The following is a 20167-nucleotide window of genomic DNA, read 5'->3' as shown; positions in this document are numbered from 1 at the left end:
CTACATGCCCTTTGAATCTCTATTATGACTTTAGTTTAGTGTTTTTATGGTATTCTTGTATGTGCAAGCAAGTAGGTCTCTTGGATTCTTTTACTTCTATTTATTTGTTTTGTCCTATCCCAATGTCTTAGCTTTGTTTTATCGCACCATATTATATCATATTATTATCTCTCAGAAGTCTGTCTGATGTCTAAATAGAGACAGAATAGGAGTGTCTGGATAGTTGTAGATATGGAGAAGAAAAGAGAGTCTAAGAGGGAAGAAAAACCATAATCAATGTGTGTGTGTGTGTGTGTATTGTGTGTGAGAAAATAATCTATTTTCAATAAAAGGAAAAAATAACTCTTAAATACGAAGATGTATTAATAAAAGTTTTAAAACATAAATTCATAGTTTAGGAAATAAAAGTTACTTAATTAGTTATTTAACCAAATTAGTTGTAAATTATACTTAAAAGTGGTAACTTAACTTCTATGCAAAGGACACGAGGTTCCTTTAAAACTGTCTTACTTGCTGTCTTAGATGAGATTTTCTGTTAGTATAGGACTAGATGTTGTAAAACTGTTTCTGCTAGGAATTAGCATTAAGTCCTTTTGTTTGAAAACACAAATAAGCTAACTTCCTTGACCTTACAATAGGCTATCATTTAATGAAATTTGGCTCACAGATTGTAATGTTCAGTAGATATGTCATTTCAGAGTTGAATTGTGAAATTGTCATGAATTTCCTCATTTCCTCCTTTTTCTTTTTTACCATGTGAAAAATTCTGAAGTTTGATGACGCTACTAACCAAAAGTGTCATTTTCCTACAACTTGGTGAATAAACCTTCCCTACAAGCACACTGAGCTATGGCTTAAAGATGAAGAAGACAGTATTTTGTAAATAAGAATTTAGGTTTGTATATCTTTACAGCAGTAGATTGATCGTGAATCATTAAATAGTGCAACAGTAGAAGACCCAAGAGTCTAACTCAGATGTACCCAATCATAGTTTCATATTGGATTCAAATACTGAGCTCTTAACAAACACCCAAGTCTAGAGTGGAGATATGTCCTTTGGTACATGGCTTGTCATGTGTGCTCGAGGCTTTGAGTCAGATCCCATAGAAAATACCTGTCTCAGTGATTTATGCCTGTAATCACAGTACTGGGGAGACAGGAGATTTCTGTAGCTTGCTGACCTGCCTGCCTGGCCAGAACACTAGGTTCAAAATTTACTGAAAGACCCTATTTTGAAACAAAATCTGGAGATCTATCAAGGAAGATATTCATCTCAGTTCTCTGTGAACACACATGTGCTTATCCTTCCCAGATGTGCACACACTTCCATGAACTGCCACAAATGTATACTGACCCTAGTGTCTAATAGCTGTTAAATCTTGGTTGTATATTGGATTCCAGTACTGAGCTCTTCAAAATACTAAAGTCTGAGCATTCATATGAACCAACTGGAACTTTATCTCTATGAGAGAGCCGAGAATCCTGTTTCATAGGTTCTCCAGTTGATTTTGAGGTACAGTAAGAAGCAGGAACCCCTGTCAGCCTGTACACTGACTCCTACTAGAGATGGTGGTCAAGCCAAGTCCTTTACCTATTTCATCAGAGCCCATGTAAAGTGTGAAACTGTCAATTTAGGTCAAAAATTACACAGAATTCTGAAACACAGAACTACTGTAGAAAAAATTTCCGATATTTATTTTTAAGCTCTCCCAATAAATCTGCCTTTAATTCACAGCATGTTAGTCTTCTCTTAAATAAAATATCAATGTTATCAGAATCAAGGGTTTGAAGAAAACTTAACTTTCCCTAAGAAATAACTTCCACAATAATATAAAAATAATAGTCTTATGAAGTACTCATTTACAAACAGCAAAATCTCCCTCAATTCTATTTTAAAATCAAGAATTGAAATTTGTTTTCAAGCTAACACTAAATTATACTGCTGAATATTTAATCAAAACACTGCATACGAGGTTATTTAAACTCCTTTCCTGTATGTCGTGTGATAAACAGAATGTACAGGTCAATGAAGTCAATTATTCTGTTCTTGAGTTCTGCAGTCTAATTCCAAACCAAGATCAAAAGCAAATATCAATCCTATTAAACCCTTATGTCTGCAGGCCCTGAGTTATTAGTGTCACTCTAATAAAACTGGAGCTACAAGAGAAGCTCAGAGGGACATACGAGGATAAGAGGATGAAGTTTACCTTATCTATCCTGTGGAAAATATAAGCGATTGATTGTCCAACCAATATACTACAAACGTTTTACTGTATTTGTACTGTTAATTCAAAATCAAGCACAAATAATAAAAATTAGGAATCTCAGTAGTAATGCTACTACCCCAAATGCAATATTAATATTAATAACATTGGTGGTAATACATTGAAAGCCTTCTGTTTCTTGCCTTCAGAATGACAGAGCTGCTCCTGGCAGTTGTATTTAGATGCTATGTGGTTTACCACTTTAGCTATAATCAGTTGTACCGTTTCAACAGATAATGAAACTTATACCATTCAGTTTTGAACATCTATCATGCCTCATATACTAGGTGTGATGACTTAGATATGTTTATATGGCTACAAATATAATGCCAGTAGTACCTGAGCCCGCAAAACACAGGAATTTCTTTTGCTTTCTGTAGCAGGTACTATTATTATCATCCTTCATATGTCTAATATTGATTTCCACTAACTGGAATAATCTAGTAAATGTGATATGGGATTCCTCTCTGTATGCTGTGAATATGTTTTATCACTATTGGTTAATAAAGAAGATGCTTTGGCCTATGGCAGGGCAAAATATGACAAGCCAGAAAATCCAAGCAGAGATAGAGGAGGAAAGAAAGCAGAATCAGAGAGATGCCATGTAGCTACTGAAGGTGAAAGATGCTAGAACCTTACTGGTAAGCCACAGCCTCATAGTGATACACAGAATAAGAAATGGGTCAATTTGAGATGTAAGAATTAAGTAGAATTATGACTGAGCCATTGGACAACATTGTAATTGATATAGTTTCTGTATGATTATTTCGGTCTGAGTGGCCAGGAAATGAATGCGCAGTCTCTGTTTACATAAATGTATAAATGTTCTCTCAAATTATATTGGCTTTCTTAAAATTAGCATTGGATTTGTTAGGTGAGATATAGTAGTAATTGCACTAATGGGTAAAATGCAGAAACAAGACAGGATTTTCACATTTTAATAAAATTACATAGAAAATGTTCAAGTCAGCAGTAAATGAAGTGACCATTGGAAAGAATGACATGTATATCAGGTCTCAAGATTTACTGTTGAGTAGAATTTCTTTGCAGGGCAGTCACAAAATTTGTTTATTTATTTACCAGTTTAAGGATACTTGGATTGTTTTTCAATTCTAAGTGGCTCTGAGTTAAACTATTATAACATTTTTTCTAAGATTTTTAATGAGGACACTATTCACTACAGACACAGGGCCCAAATACCTCTAAGTTGGAACTGATATGAACACCTCTCCCTTGGGAAAAATCTCCATAGTACCAGAAGGCACTCTGCAAGCTTTCAAAGGAGGGAAGCAACAAACAGTCCTACCAAGCTGTGATGTCTGTGAACTACAACAATGACCAGCACAATAACTTGAAGGGTGCAGTATACCTTGGCAGAAACCAAGAGCTCCTCAATTGTACTTAAGACCCAACGTTATTCAAGAAAGAGGTCATATCCGGTACTGGAAACCTAACCAATTACCCATGGCTGGTAAAGTTATGGCACAGTTGCCCATTCCTGCTATTCCAGAGCTGCTTCAGAGAAAGGAGAGGTGGAGCTAGGAGATTCCTATAAGTGCCATAAGCCAGCTAACTTAGTGTATGTATCAATCAACAACAACAAAATCTTGTTCCAAATGAAGTGAAAGGTTAACGGACGCTTGAGGTTGATGTCCAACCTTCGCTTACATGTGCTGATATGAATGTGCCTGCACTCCATACATATGCATATATATGCATATAGTCTTATACATTCATAACATCAAAACTTATTCACAAAAATGTGTAACCAATATAAAATACATTTGCTGAGAAAAGTTAAATTTTTCATTTGTTAAGAAAATAAGTAGACAACATAAATTATTGTTTAATTCCTTTTAATGACGATAGTATAATCTTGTTTATCCATTACTCTCCAAGAGACGTCGGAACTTTATGATTTTATGATATAAAAAGAGTTTTCATGTAGGCAGAAACTACATTATTAGTCATTTTAGCACAATAAAAAAATCTAGTTAAATCCAGTTTTATCAATTTAAAATAAAAATAAGTTTTCCTAAATCTATGTTTCTCTAGAATGTAACTTTTGCTGTATTCTTTCAGAATAATTTTATTGACTAAAAATTATCCCAAGTCTCTGTTGAAAATACAATTTGGTATTTGTTGCCTCTGTGGACAACTTTAGTGTTCTTCCTCTGGTGATTGATGCATATACTTAGCTTGGTAGCCTCAATAATGGAAGCCAGAATCTTGGCAGATAGTCAGTTTAAAATTAAAAGATTAAGTCCCTCAAAAGCCTATTATAAAAACTGGAAATAAAAAAAAATCAAGGAGCCCAAATAATTCATAAGTTAAAGCTTCAGGAATGAACCTTAGTAAAGAATTCTTAATTAACTCTACAAAGTTGTTCTCTCAAACATACACACTTTCTTCAGGAGATGAATGTTTTCTGTAGTTATATTTCCACAGACCAAAGAAACTTAATTGAGATGCCTAAAAGATAGTAAGTGGGATTTGTTGCTATGACTTCAACAACTAGCATTCAGCTAATCAGTATCTATTGCCAACACTGAAAAGGAGCTGGCTATGTCAGTGCCTTAGCTTTCCTTCTGAAGATTCAATGATCAAAACTAGAATTTGACCTAGAAGCTGTCGTGAGTATAAAGATGCAGGACAAAAGATTTGGCAAGTATTAATAGGAATTGAAAAATAACAGCCCACAGTCGGACTTCTCAAACTTTGAGGACAGTCAAGTACAATTAAAACCAGCCAAGAGCTTAACAGGCAAAGATGATACCCAGTGTAGCGTGATGGGCAGACTCATTGCTCTGATTTGTTGTCAATGTTGAAAGACTAGATGTTTTTCCATACTCAACAGCCAATAAATAAATAGTGAGCTACTGCCACTGGGACAGAGGATGAAAGCCAGTGACAAAGAAAGCAGAAGGGCTCAACTTGAGGAAAACAAACAGCCGCTTGTACCCTAGTTCTGTAGTCCTTGCAGGAAACGGAAGATCACACAGAAAAGTCCTATGTCCTGGTAGCAAGATAAAGTCTGTATAGATCATATTTGGATTTCATCTGTACATAGCAGCACATATTAACTACATATTAACTGAGGAAGGTTTCAGGGACAAGCAAAAAGAAACAAATAAATAAAAGGCAAAGTTGCAAATATCCAATTAGCTTTTTAATTACCTATTCAGAATGCATTATTTTAATTATGTTGTGCCGTGTCTGGGTTTAATAACACTGTTTGAATCAGTCCTGCTATGGAAGAGAGGGGAGCACTGAATAAGGTTTTCAACCCCAAGGATTATAGCCTTAGAGCATGCACCATTTGAATTTTAAAAACCAAAGAAAAAGCCCAGGAAGGAGAAAATTAGAAAAAAAAGAAGAAGAAAAGAAAGAAAGTGAACGGAATTGACTTGCAGGATTCTAGAGTCCTAAAGGTGAGATTGTAAAATTTAAGTAACAAAAAAAGGGAATCTCTCTCTTTCACCTTTGTGCCAAGTCAATCACACACGCGTATTGAACTATTAAGCAGGATGGAACAGGATGACCTTTTTACAATGCTCAATAATGAACAATCTGTTGATTTGCTATGTTTATGAAAACTGAACTATGCCATATTTAGGTACAACCGAAGTATTTAAATTTTAGATTTTTAAACCTATTTTAATCATTATAATATTTTATTAAGTTATATTTAATACTTTATTTTAAATAGGATAAACTATTTAATTCGATAATTAGATCCTTCTCAACTCTAGATCAGTTGTTATAAATTTCTTATTGGATCATGGTAGTGATTTAGTTAGACTTTAAAACTTGTTTGGAAGTTCAAGGTCTATATGAATTCAACCTGGCTGGACAGCCTTAATAAATGATTCTGTTTTCTATAAAGACCATTATCTGATACATCCTCTATGGACGATCATGTAAGACAGCAGGAAGTCATGGAAGGTCTATAAATGGATGAACACGGCAACTTTAAACAATTGGGCCAACAGAAAGTATTCTGAATCATTCCCTTATTTAATTATGGGGATGCAATATAGAGCTTAATTAACTGGTAATTACCAAAATTGTGAATATTTTCAGTTTTTACTTATGCTTGTTGGTCCTTCTACTTTCTCCTTGTAATGCCAAATTCATCCATTTTTTTTCCACCCATGTCTCATTCTAGTCACTAAAAGAATGTTTGTGGCTTTTTTTATTTGTAATATCTATTTTGTTATTATATTTGTAATCAAATCTGATTGGTTAGCTATCTCCCAGCAATGCTACCATTGCATGATTATGAAAGCAATTGTAGGGAGGTAACAAGGGGAAAAAGAGATAAGCAAATGAACAGAGAAGGAATGGCAGGGACGAAAAAAAAAAAATAAGAACCAAATGCAAATGACATACATTCATCAACAGGCTATAATGAGATCCATTATCTTATATACTAACTTTAGAAGTTAATGATAATTTTAAAAAGCTGTGAGTTGATCATATAACTTGTACAGGATAAAGATACTGGACAGGCTACAGTAGGCTTGTTACCATGCCTGTGAAGATGAGGGAAGGCTTAGATTTGGAGTGATAGGGCGAGGGAACAGGAAGGGTAAGTAAGACACTGCTGTTTAGTTGACCCCTTGCCTGGCTCACTCCCAGGGCACATTTTACTTTGTTTATAAAATTCTGGCTAGGTGTGGTCCCACATACCTTTCCAGAGGATGGGAAATTTAGTAGAGAAAAGTTAATACCCTTTGAGCAAAACCTGGAGTGAAAGCAAATGCAGATGTGTCCTGGAGCATGCGTACTCCACACCCAAGGCTGTTTTGAAGTTCTTCATCGGCTGTTCCCACATCCCTACTGGCCGACTTCCTGACAAAGTCACAAGCTACCCCGTTTCTCTTCAAGGTACTCTTTTATAAAACCTGGTATGACCATAATCTCTAGAGCTCTCCTTCCACTCCTGACCAGCATTCTAAATAAGCTATTATACTAATCTGTATATCTGCAGCTAATCTTCAGAATAATCGCATGGTTCCCTGTGTGCAAGTTATTTCTTTAATCTCAATAAATAAAAGGGCTTCCTAAATTTAAATTATTCTTACTCTGATTCTCATTCTCTCATTCTATTAGCAACCAAAGTGAGCAGGTTGTTCTGCTCTTCCAGAGGACCGGGGTTCAATTCCCAGCACCCATAGGGCAGCTCAGAACTGTCCGTAACTCCAGCTCCTAAGGACCTGACACCATTAGCAAAACACCTATGCACATAAAATAAAAATAAATAACAAAAAGAAAGAAAGCTTAACTCCAAAACTTAACTGAACACTTTTGAAATTTAGGCTTTTCTTTAGTAAAAGGAAGACCAAATGCAAAATATTATACCCAAAAATGTAGGTCAGCAATGATCTTTAGTTTATCTGACAGTGTTCTTTTCTCTTGACTTTGATATTTAAATAATAACAAAATGATATCTTTGCTGAGGACCTAGACCTGAGAATTTTACCACGTTATGATGTTAAAAGCAGAGAATATCATCAGTGGCTAAAACATTATTTCTAGGATGGCAAAATGATCCCTGTGCCATCATAATTGCCATAGGACGAGCGGTACTATCTTGTTTGTGTTATATGTTATTTTAAGGTATATATATATACCTTAAAAGAAAATGAAATTTTCAAAGCCCCCACACATAAATGGCAATGTTTTTCAAAAGCTTAGGGTGTTAAAATAAATAAAATTTACACATTAAAATATCAACCAGGCCAGCAAAATAGTTCCCCAGGTAAAGATGCTGCTGTGTGAGTCTGATAACTTGAATATGATGATGATAGCCAGAATCCACACAGAAAGACAAAAGGAGAGTACCAATACCACAAAGTCATATTCTGCCCTCCACATGCACACCTTGCTATGTGTACCCTGTAGGCACATACATCATACATACACACAAAGAATAAAAACAATTTTTTATTAAAAGTAAAAATATCAACTTACTATGTCACATATCAATATACAATAAGATATTCTTACTATATAAAAATTAATAATGAACTAAAGTAAGCACTGAGAAAATAAAACTATTGATGTCTCTGTTAATGACTGGGAATGTGTGTTTAGTATTTTGCTATTTTCAAGTTCTGTTTTTTTGTTTAATCCTCACTTAATATGGATAAAGAAAATCTAAGGAGGCATAAAAGAAAAATGAAAAATCTTGTTCTGAAGCCTTAGGACTGTTAGCCATTAGAGTGTAGACAGAGACTGTTTGCTCATTCCCAGCCACCCAGACCCAAAATAAACAAACAGAAACCATTTTAATTAAAACACTGCTTGACCTATTAGCTTATTTATATTTATAGCTAGCTCTTATATCTTAAATTAATCCATCTCTATTAATCTTTGTATCGCCACATAGTTGTGGCCTACCTGTAACGTATTGCCCAGCGTCTGGACTCTGTCTCTTGTGGTGGTGGCTATGTGGCTTTTCTCTGACTCTGCCTACTCTCTCTATATATATCTTTTCCAATCTATCTATATTCTGTTAAGCCATTGGCCAAAAGCAGTTTCTTTATTAACCAATGGCAATAAAACATATTTATGCCATGATGGAAACCACACAGAAATTTCTAACAATCAAAGATTTGTGGACTATAAAAGAAGCTTCCTCTGATGTGGGTCTTCTATCCTAGTTTTTGTTTTGTCTTGGTTCAAAGATGATTGGGCCCAGCACTCGGGAGGCAGAGGCAGGCGGATCTCTGTGAGTTCGAGACCAGCCTGGTCTACAGAGCTAGTTCCAGGACAGGCTCCAAAGCCACAGAGAAACCCTGTCTCGAAAAAAAAAAAAAAAAAAAAAGATGATTGGGAATCTATAGGCTTCTTAATCTAAGTCCTGAATTTACAGCCATGAGACTCAGTAGCATAGATCAACATTATCAGAGTTAGGAGATAAGAATGATTACCTCCTGACGTTTCCCTGGCAGGGATTTATCCATGATACATTTAATCTCTTTTGATGTACTTACTAGCATAATTTTAGGTTATGTAATTTCTATTTATTCTTGATAATCAATGCATGTTACCTCTTAATAAAAATGTAAGAATAATAAATATAATACAGTCATTAAAATGGGTGTTATCAGCTCACTTAAAAAAATCCTCAGATGGTCAGAGAGTCTTTACCCAGCAACTGATGGATACAGATGCAGAGACCCACAGTCAAACATTAGATAGATCTCAGGGAACCTTTTTTAAAGAGGAAAGGAAGAATTATGAGAGACAGGATTCATAGGGACCACAAGAAAACCCACAGAATCAACTAACTGGCTTCATAGGGCACACAGAGACTCAACTGCCAACCACAAAACTTGCATGAAATTGACCTAGACCCTCTGCACATATGTTACAATTGTAACTTGGTCTTCTTGTGGCACTCCTAACAGAGGGAGCAGAGGCAGTCTCTGACTGTTTCTTGTTTTTAGGACCTTATTCCTCACACTGGGTTGATTTGGCCCTACTTAATAGGAAAGTAGGTGCCTAGTCTTACTAAAATTTAATAATGGCTCATACACTTGGGAGGCTTGCCATTTCTTGAAAAGAAAGAAGGAATGGATTGGGTTGCTGTGGGCTTAGGGTGGTGTTGCAAGGAGAGCAAGACTTGGAGGAGAAGAGGGAGGAAGAGGAATCTGTGATTGGCCTAGGAAAGAAAAATAATTTATTTTTTAAAACGTCTTCATTCCATTAAGCCTTTGGCCGAAAGCAGTTTCCTTATTAACCAATGGCAATAAAACATATTCATAGCATATATAGGGGAATCCCATATCACTGAAGAGCCAGAATGGAAACCATACAGAAATTTATAAGTAATTTATTTTTACTTTCAAAACTAGATTTAGAGAACATGGCGTGGTGGCCCACACTTCTAATATCAGCACTTGGGAGGCAGAGGGAGGTTGATCCCTGTGAGCTTAAGGCCAGCTTAATAGTATACACAGTGAGTTCTAGCAATTCCATAGTGAACTATTGTCTTAAAAACAAACAACAAGCAAACAAGTCTAGATGTAAACAATGCAAAGTAAGGTTATTATATTATTCCCCAGTAAATTGCTTAGGCGTTCCGTCGCCTTGTTTCATTAACACTAACACCCCATACTCCTCTTATAGATCATTTTCTATTATTATATTGTTATTTCTATTGCTATTGTTATTATTATCAATTATTATCCTCACAATTCATTTGATTTGTCATTCTGTGATTACACCAGCACCTTGCTCATCCTAAGAAAGTGTTCTACCCACTGAGCCACACATCCAGCACCCTCTAATTGTCTTTCCTATCTGTTTTGTTTTCCCTTAACCATGGATCTTCTCTTCATACTCTTTTCTTCCCTCCTCTCCTTCCCTAGCTCTTTCCCTTCATGGACTATTCCTCTTATCTTTTCCTTCCTTCATCTTCTCTTTCTCTCCCTTTCTCGTCCTCCCCCTCATCTCTCCCTCTCGTTCCGGATTCTTAAAATCTTATCTGTAAGAGAAAACTTCACCCTTTATCCTTTCATTAAGAGACTTTAATTTTATTTGGATTGTGAAAATTTTAAAAATCCACAGGAGATGCTTTTTTCTTAACCCAGAGACACTTGCTCAATCATGTCCAGCTCTGCTGTATTCATAGCGGACAGATATTGGAAAAACACTTCATGTCCCCCAACAGAAGAATGGATGATGAGAATGTAGCACATTTTACACGAGGAAATATTATTCAGCAGTTAAAAATGATATTTACAGGTAAATAGGTGGAACTGTAAAAAAAAAAAAATCATCATCCTGAGTGTTGTAATTTAGCCCCGGAAAGACAAGTGTGGCATACAATAGCTTAGTTATTGATATTAGCTACTAAATCAATGATAACCAACCTATAACTCACAGAAACACAGAGGTTAGATATAGAGTAAGGGACTACAGTTGACCAATAGATCTCCCCAGAAAAGGGAAACAGGTTAGATAGATAGTTATGGATGGTTGAGAGAAGGATGGAATCAGAGGATGCCATCCGATAACAGACACTGCTTTGATGATGAAGAACCTGAGACTAGATTACCCAGGGGCCTAGGGTAACACCAACTATTTCAGTTTTACCAAAAGAATGTATCAATAAAACAAGTCCTAATGACATTCTGCTGTACTCATAGATGAGTGCCTTGCTCAGCCACCATCAGAGATGCTTCCTCCTTCAGCAGATGGGAGCAAATAAGGACCCATAGACAGACAAGATGGAGAGAGTGAGAGGCCCTGGAACACTCAGCCCTAATGAGAGGTCTCCACCAAATCCCTCCCTTCAGGGCTCAGGACACCCTGTGGAAGAGTAGGCAGAAAGTGTAAGAACCAGAGGGAATGAAGGAAATCCAAGGAAACAAGAGGCACTAAATCAACAGGAATCCACACACATAGGAACTCACAGAGACTGAGGCAGCATCCACAGGTATAGTTGCACCAGTTCTGTGCATAGTTCTGCACCAGATAGAGCCCTAGGGCTGAAGCAAAAATACATGCAAGCCTCCATCCCTAACTCTGCAGCTCTCTCCAATTGGTAACCACTTGCAAATGAGAATTTGGTTCCCTCCAAGGAAGTTTCACTGGAGAAACGAACTCTAAGGGTGGCCCTCACGTCCACCAGTAGATGATCAATGGAAAACGAACTCAGTGGCATCTTTAGAGGTCCACTATTTGTCAAGAATAAAAAACTATTTTCAATAAAACAAAAAATTCTTAAAGAGCCATATTTGACTTTTCTGGGTTCTTTTTGTTGCACTGAACACTGTAGGTGACTTATTGCAAATGCTTTTCTTCTTTGACTAATGGAATTACTCTAACTCCAATATTTTTTTTCAGTAGAACCTTCAAATTTGCTTTATTGTTTATCTCTTGGCAAGGCTCTTTGTCTAGTATTGTCCAGTCATATCGCTATCCTCTTCTGGACAGACAGACTTACATAGTAGTTTTGCCCTCTTTTCTGTACCCTACCAATATTAAGACTTAATGTGTCACACTCCCCAAATACTCAGCTTTATACTTTAGTTACTTTGTATATTGGTAGGAGGCAGCATTAGATAAATGCCTTAAAATACATGAATTTGATATCTTGGCCTGCTTTCCAGAAAGCACTTCCCCTCCCAGTATCCAGACATGGCACCAAGTAATGAAGAGAAACTATATATTAGCAAATAACCTTTGTCGAAAACAAGACAAGCAGGGATCAGGCATTGGGTGTTCCTATACAAGAAGATGGATTTTGTTTATTTTGAAACAGAATTTCACCATGTAACCATGTAACTATGTAGACCAGACTGGTCTCAGACTTAAAGGGACCCACTTACCTCTGCCTACCCAGGGCTGGGATAAAAGGCTTGTGCCACAAACTTAGCCAGAAGATATATTTTAACTGGATATAATGTTGTCTTAAGTTCCAAGTGTTTGCACCTTAGTCTCATAGTTTGACCGAATTCTTCTAGCAATGGGCATGCATTTAATAATGCATTGAACACTGCATTCAAGTTTCTTTTACAGAATCTCTCCTTTAACTACAAGTATCTCGTTATATTAGGTACCAGAGGAAGAAAGTAGGCATGAATGGATGCAGAGAGTGAGCTAGACCTTGGTGGGTCATGTCAGTTTTGGACATACTGATGTTGAGGGACTGGAGGGGTAGAAGGAGAGGCGGACAGCTGAGTGCAAAAGTCCAGAAATTCATATAATGATGAACAACACCTGAAGCCTTGAGACTGGAAGTTATGAGAAATTTTTAGGGAAAGAGAGTCAGCAAACTCTGAAAGAAGAATGCCACATTAGGTTGCCCAGGGGAAAAAGGGAACATCAGCTATAACCATATTCCAGTGAGAGTGTGATAAAATGAAAATATGAATATCTCAAAATCTAAGCCTTGGTAGTGAATGTTGAAGTAGCAGTGATTATGAATTAATATACTTGATATAAGAGAATGGTTTAAATTGTAATGAGTAGCACAATCAGCTTGCTGAGGAAGAGGAGCATTCTGGGCATTTTATTTCTCAATACAGTCCCACAGTTCCTGACTCAAAATTAATTGAACTGAGCTTTAAAACCATAGGTAGAGGTCTGGACCCCAGCTATTCTGAATATGAGTCTCTGGAGTCTGACCCAGGAATTGGTATTTAATAGGCTCCTTGCTAGTATAATAAAATTAGAGATTCTGTAAGAAAAAATACAGAATAAGCAGTAAATGGATATCTTAACAAACTAAAGAATAATTTCCTTCAATTGCTAATCACTTGACTCATTTGTGTGGTGTGTGTGTGTGTGTGTGTGTGTGTATAAAACTGTCTTGATTCCTTAGGGTGGAGGGATATGTGTTTGCTTTACTTTAAGTAGTAAGCATGTGAAATATTAAATTATAGAAAGTCTAGATAGTCTATCTCTGATTCCTATTTCTTTTTAAAGAGTTGCTAATAAAATGACTTCAATAAATTAAGGTAAGACACAGTAGGAATCTAATATTTTTTGAATCTCTACACTTTTAAGCTGAAATGCACCTTGTCTTTTAATCTAAAAACTAATTTAAAATAGGTTTTCTTTGTTTTTCAATTGTCTAGGAAAAAGATCTTTCATTTTTAACCTTTGTTACAGCTCCAATCTTTGCCAGTTAAAAATAACACAAAGATTTAGATGAAGTTTTATGAAATAGAAATTTACATAGATAATTTAAGTCCATATTTTCAAAGAGAAGTATAATTAAGTATATGTAGGTATAAAAATTAATACTCTAGAAAAATAAAATCCTAAATATATCATCAATGATAATTTAATTTTTATGATAAGAGGATAGTGAATTTCTCTGCTATTTTATCTGCGTTTGAACTTATGATGTAAGTTCTATTCTAAATAAATTATAAATAAAACATTAATTTATAATACCCTTATAATTTCATATTTAAGTGAAAATAAAAAAGACTAGCTGATTTTATTGCCACTATTTGGACTAGAGTTGAATCTCAGGATTCAACAACCATATTTCCACTCAGGCATCAATTTCCACACTCAGTGTTTTGCTGTGAAACCTTGGTGTAACTGATCAGATAGTTTTACATTTCTAATTAAAGATATAGCACATTTATGAGGCATTTATTTTCAGAATAAAATAGTTTAGTCGGCTCTATCAGTTCCATCTTTCCTTTCGTCAGCCATCATGTGCTTAATATCAAGATGATAACCCTGATCTCCTCTATGATTGAGTCCCTCTGCTTTCAACTTTTGTGGTCCAGAAAATGAAGCAAAACTCATGTCCACGGGGCACTTCCTTGAAGCTAGGTCAGCCCCTGGCTATCTTAAAATGCTCATTTTGGGGATGCTATTTCTTGAAACTTTTCATTTTCTTTCCAAAAAATGCCCATAGATAGCCACAGATAAGCCGACAATCTACAGACACTCTCAACTGTCAGCCAGGTGTGAGCTATCTCAGACCACCAAGCTGACAAAGTCTTCAGATGGCTGATTACCTAACTGACATTATAGTGACAACTCAAGACTGCCTGCGTATAAAAAAATGATCAGCTAACAGTCAACCCATAGAACCATGAGAGTTAACAATGAGTCGTTTTCTGGTGTTCTTAAATAATTTACTTATTTTCATTTTATGTGCATTGGTGTTTTGCCTGTCACATGAGGATACCGGATCCCCTGGAACTAGAGTTTCACACAACTGTGAACTGCCATACAGGTGCTCAGACTTGAACGTGATTCCTCTGGAAGAACAGCCAGGCCAGTGCTCTTAACAGCTGAGCCATCTCTCCGGCCCCAGCAAGGAATTGTTTTAATAAACTTGTTTGGAGAATAACTGATTTGCAAAAGGAAACACCATCACACTAATTTATCTTTATTTGGATCACAGCGTCATTTGATTATTATAATTGTCTAGGGAAAATAATATACTAGGGAATTCAACGATCCATAAGCACCATTGTCTATTAATCTAGATTCTAGACTATAGGATCATACAATTATACTCTATTTTTTAAAGAAGATTGTTTGAATTTGTCAGATTCACATTTTCCCCTAATTATTATTGAATAATAGCCTGAACTACATAAACTTATAGTCCCCGTAATCAAATGCCAGAGAATAGAAGATTTTCAACGATTTACAAGAGCGACCAGTTTTAAACATTGTTTGTGCCATCACTGCTTATACCCGTTGCTTTTCCCCTGGAATAAAATCAGAAACTCAAAAAAATACTATGTCTTATTATTTTTTGTCCAAATCTTTAAACAATTTTAAATATTATTAGTCAACTCCATTTTTATTTGAAACTGAATGGCAGAAAAATATCTTCTTCGGATTTTTCTTCTCTGTTGTAAAAGTGTATGGGTTTTTGATCTATCACTAAACTTTTATGGTATCACATATCAAGCTTCTAATCTTAAGACATTTGGTACATAGTTGGTAACTGGTACAGTTTTCTTCAAAACACAGCTTTTCCTTTCTCTCTTGCCCCTGAAGCAGTGTTGCCTGTACTCCCTCTTTCAAGTAAATAACTCCTTCTCTTGGAGTATCTTTCACTAAAGATTGGGAACGCTTACATGATTGAATCGCTTCTCATTCTTCCTTATTAACTCCTAGTATGTGTTTAGAACTGATTGATCATTTTCATTTAAACATCTAGCCATCAACTCTTACTTGATGTTTTAAAAAGGAAACTCAACAGTTGCCCAGGATAACCCGAAAATAAGTCATCTAGTTTATCTTTTAAGTATGGCATTAAAAATCCTACCATTTTCCCCATTGTGAAGCTTTCAGATCCCCAGAGAATATATTCATTTTCCTCGTGATTCTGTAGCATGATTTTGTAGATGTGTCTTGTACTTACCATTCTCCCTCTGTACTCAGTGACACTGGGCTAGCCTGGAGGTATCATTTCAGTACTGCTCTGATAATTCAGTACATCTCCTCCAGTTTTCCCTTTAAGTGCTGTGGTCAATGTATCTTCCTTAAACACTAACGTTATAAAGACTCTCCTTTACTTCCCATATCCTTTCGTATAATTCCAAACTCCTGCTGCTTTGCATTTGGTTTCCAAAGTTAAGACCCAGATTCCTGTTTTCCTTCACCACAGCATGTTTAACTCCTTTCTGCTTTAGAATCATCCTTTATCTACTTAGGTTATCCTCCCCTTCACAGATCCTTTATCTTCCCTCAAATCAAGTTTAATGCCACAGTCTTTGTTAGTAAAAGATGCCAAAATACTAAATTATAACACCATTTATAAAGAGAAAAAAAAAGATTAATACTGCCATGGTACATAATATAGATTATATATATATATACATATATCTACACATTCACACATATTTAAGTAGAGCAGTGACTAAAAAGCTTAGAAGAGAAATTTTAAATATCCTTGACCTACCTCTCTACTGGACTGTAAAAACCCACAGTTGGAAAGCATGATTGGTAATTAAAGTTAACCTTGAAGCTAAAATAGTAATATGCTTAGCAAACGGTTAGCCCTGCATCTTTTTTTAATATAATCTATTTTCTTCAACCATTCTTCAGAGAAGTTTGAGGTGAAAAGGAGTTATTCTAAACCAAACCAAGGACATTGCTGGAGAAGGAAAGCCCAATAAACCCCCCATACCCTATTTCCCTACCTTACAAGGAACTTGTTATTGTTGTTGATGATGATGTTTTGTTCTGTTTTGTTTTTTGAGAATTAGTCATGTGCTTTATAGATGTTAAAACTATGAATTATTTAACCCATTGCTCTCTCACTCTTCCGCAGTGGTAGAGAAAGGAGGTCTCAGACAATCAATGATTATTACATTCATCCCTACAGCACCATTTTCCTTTCTAGACTTCTCTTTTCCTTCCTTCTTTGTTTTTTGGTTTTTGTTTGTTTGTTTTATTTTGTTTTGTTTTTTTGAGAGCCAAGTTTTCTCTGTGTATTTCCTGGCTGTCCTCCTGGAGCTCACTATGTAGACCAGGCTGGCCTGAAACTCAAGAGATCTGCCTGCCTCTGCCTCCTGAGTGCTAGGATCAAAGGAGTGCACTATCATTACACGTTTTATTTTCAACTATCGTGACATCAGAAGAAGAAACATACAGACTGCTGGGACAGTCCAACATTTTCCTGTACTGTTTCCTCGCTTCCTGGAACAATCTAAACTCCATTTCTGAGTCACTGCCTAACATTTCACCGGTCAATAAAGAGGTTTTAAGAAATGAAGTTCTGTTCTTTAACAAGTAAATTGAAAGGAAGAGGAGGACTGTAACTTCAATAACAAAGTATATTCTGTGTGGTTTCCAGGCATGTTTCTTTCCTCCTTTCTCACATTGCCTCTTTTAAGTTTTCTGCAGATTGCTTCTCTTAATTTCTATTCTGAGTCTTGGCTTTAGACTCTCTCTCTTCAACTGTATTAAAATTGTTTGCCTTTCTTATTCTACCTTTTCTTTCCTAAGCTGTGGTTTCTCCCTTGTTCCTCTAAAGTCCTGTCTCCCAGGAGGTAACTGACATTTACATGAGTTTTGGGTAATCTCAAATACAAGAGGAACATGGAATCCATTCCTGAGGGAACAGTGCTTTCACATCCTAAGGTTGAACTTCAGATGATTCCAGCATTGCAGGCACCAACTCCAACTTTGTCCCACAGCACTTTCTACACTTGGTTAGTGATTTACCCACAAGAATCTGAGTAAAATCCAGAGTCAATAGTTTTCTTTATGACTTGAAAATACAAACTTTAGAGATAATTAACTTTGAAATGAAAAACTTAACGTTTGATAGCCAATCATTTCAAGCATAAGCTGATCAAGGTAAGTAATGTCATACTTTATAAACGCTAGCATATTGATGGTTTTTAATAGAGCTCGTGACAAGATTACGTCAAATCAGTTAATTTGGCTTTTTATTCAAGAAAGACCATTTCCACAGGTGTTGCTCTCATGCAACTGTTTCTAGTGACACAGAAATACAACTGTACTTTTAAAAGCCTGTGCATCAACGGGGAAGCGGTTTGCTTTTCTTTTATAACCTGAAAATATTACTTCTGCTTAAAAAAAATAAATACTCCAGTTAGGCCTCATTCTGGAGATCATTCCCAACACTTTTATTCAAAGGACTTAAAAAAAATGAGTCTTTCTAAGACTCTTGCAGGGTCATACAAGAAGAGACTATCAATGTCTTGATCACAGCTAACATTCATAGGCAAAAATGTCCTTCGTCTTTTCTGTTTTCTTTTCTTCCAAGTTGGCCAGTATGTATAAACCCCACTGCTTAGTAGTCAAAGCATCCCCTAACATTGAGCCTGTGGGAATTTAGGAATTTCTACAGGGGCATGTCAGCCCAAAGGGCTCCTTTGCTCTTGGTGAAATCACTTACAACAAAGGACAAGGGAGCAGCGGGGGAGGGGCGGCTAATGGACTTGGACCGGAAGCAGTGAGTCCACAGGCGTTTGCATAGTAAATCCCCCGCGGCTGGTGGATCACTAATCAGTAACAGTGGAAATGCAATATTGCGCGAGCACTTTACGCAGAAACCGTACAACCACAGCCAAGTCCTCAGATAGTGGGTCCACTTCTTCACAGGTTTAAAAACTTTTCTCACACCACTACCTTCTGATGCTGGATTTTTGTCCCCAGGGCAGACACCCAGTCCTCCCACCTCCATCGCACCCCACAACATTCCTGGGAGTGTGCCAATCTGCGCCGCCTTACTCCAAAGAAGCTGGAGCGAAGCTGACTGCCGCAAGAGCTACCTGAGTGGCCCAGCCACTCAGGGCGTCCTTTTAACTAGATCGTTAATTTACCAAGATTCTTCTAAGAAAAAGTGAAGCCTTCAGCCTCAACTTTACAACCTCTGTGAAAATGGGCGTTCCGTTCACACATGGGGACTAGAAATTACCCCCAAATCTCGCCCTTCCTCAGTGTCTTCCTCTACTCAAACATGTTAGGAGCTGAAAGTTTTCTAAGTTTTCGTTACTTATGACTCAGTTCAACTTGTGCCGCAAAGCTTTCATCAAACTTGTCAAATGCTGTTCCTCCTGGAAACTGCTTGTTATTTCTAATCTCTCTTTTAAAATCCCTCAGGTAACGTCCAGAGCAAGGTGCAGCAAAGTCGCAGGCACTCACTCTCCCCTCTCTCCTTCCCAGAATGAGTACAGAATCAGGCTCTAAGGCAGCGGCAGGAGCACACAGAGCAAGAGGGGATGACCAATGGAGGGGAGATCGGCGCAATCAGTGGTTCACAAAGCTTCCCTTTCTGGAACACCAGCTTTTCCTGCCCTACCGAGCCTTAGAGGTGGGGGTGGGGGGCGCTGCACTCACCCATATCCAAAAGTCTTCCTCCTTCTCCTCAGCTCCCCAGAGATGTGTGAAAGAAGAGGCCGGCGCTGCGTGTAGTCCACTTGTCCAAGCTGCGCTCGGGCTCCCCGGTGCCCCAGCCGCTGACAGTTTGGCCCCTCCCAGCGGAGACAACCCCGCTGGGCCCAGCGAAAGCCGCTGTGCCCGCAGACCCCTCCCTCTCCACCTGCGTCTCCTGATTGAAACCTAGTTCCCTGGTTTCTCAGTTGCCTAGCTCCCAGAGGCCCCTACCCTGACCCTTTTCACTCTCTAAAGAGCTAAATGCAAATGTCCCCATCCCAAGCACATTGTCAACATACACATTCTCATGGCACCCCAGGAATCCAGCAATTAACTCTTACCCAAAATAATGGTGGGAAGAGGGACAGACTCAGGAAAAAAAAATTATTACAGAAAAAAAAATGACAGCATGATATGAAATTATTCAATGTTGTTTATTTTTTGTTGTCCTTAGTACGTTTTCTTAATATGGATGTTAAAAAAACAATAGAAAGAAAATTTTCCTTTATAATATGCAATCTCTTTTACATTAAATGCTTCATTTTGCT

The 20167-nt window shown here is 37.0% G+C and overlaps 1 protein-coding gene across 1 annotated transcript in view; it reads right to left on the bottom strand.

Annotated features, from left to right (window-relative positions):
* The window catches only part of Gpm6a (glycoprotein M6A), a 234602-nt gene extending 214920 nt beyond the window's left edge, over positions 1-19682 (bottom strand). The window contains exon 1 of the mRNA XM_005362612.3: positions 19584-19682. Within this exon, the coding sequence (XP_005362669.1) occupies positions 19584-19587 (4 nt within the window). The 5' untranslated portion in view covers positions 19588-19682. The remainder of the gene's footprint in view (positions 1-19583) is intronic.
* Between the last annotated feature and the right edge of the window lie 485 nt (positions 19683-20167).

Source organism: Microtus ochrogaster, linkage group LG7_11 (genome assembly GCF_000317375.1).
Source record: "Microtus ochrogaster isolate Prairie Vole_2 linkage group LG7_11, MicOch1.0, whole genome shotgun sequence".
Taxonomy (NCBI): Eukaryota; Metazoa; Chordata; class Mammalia; order Rodentia; family Cricetidae; genus Microtus; species Microtus ochrogaster.
Note: the sequence above shows the minus strand (reverse complement) of the source record. Positions and strands in the feature narration are given on the sequence as shown.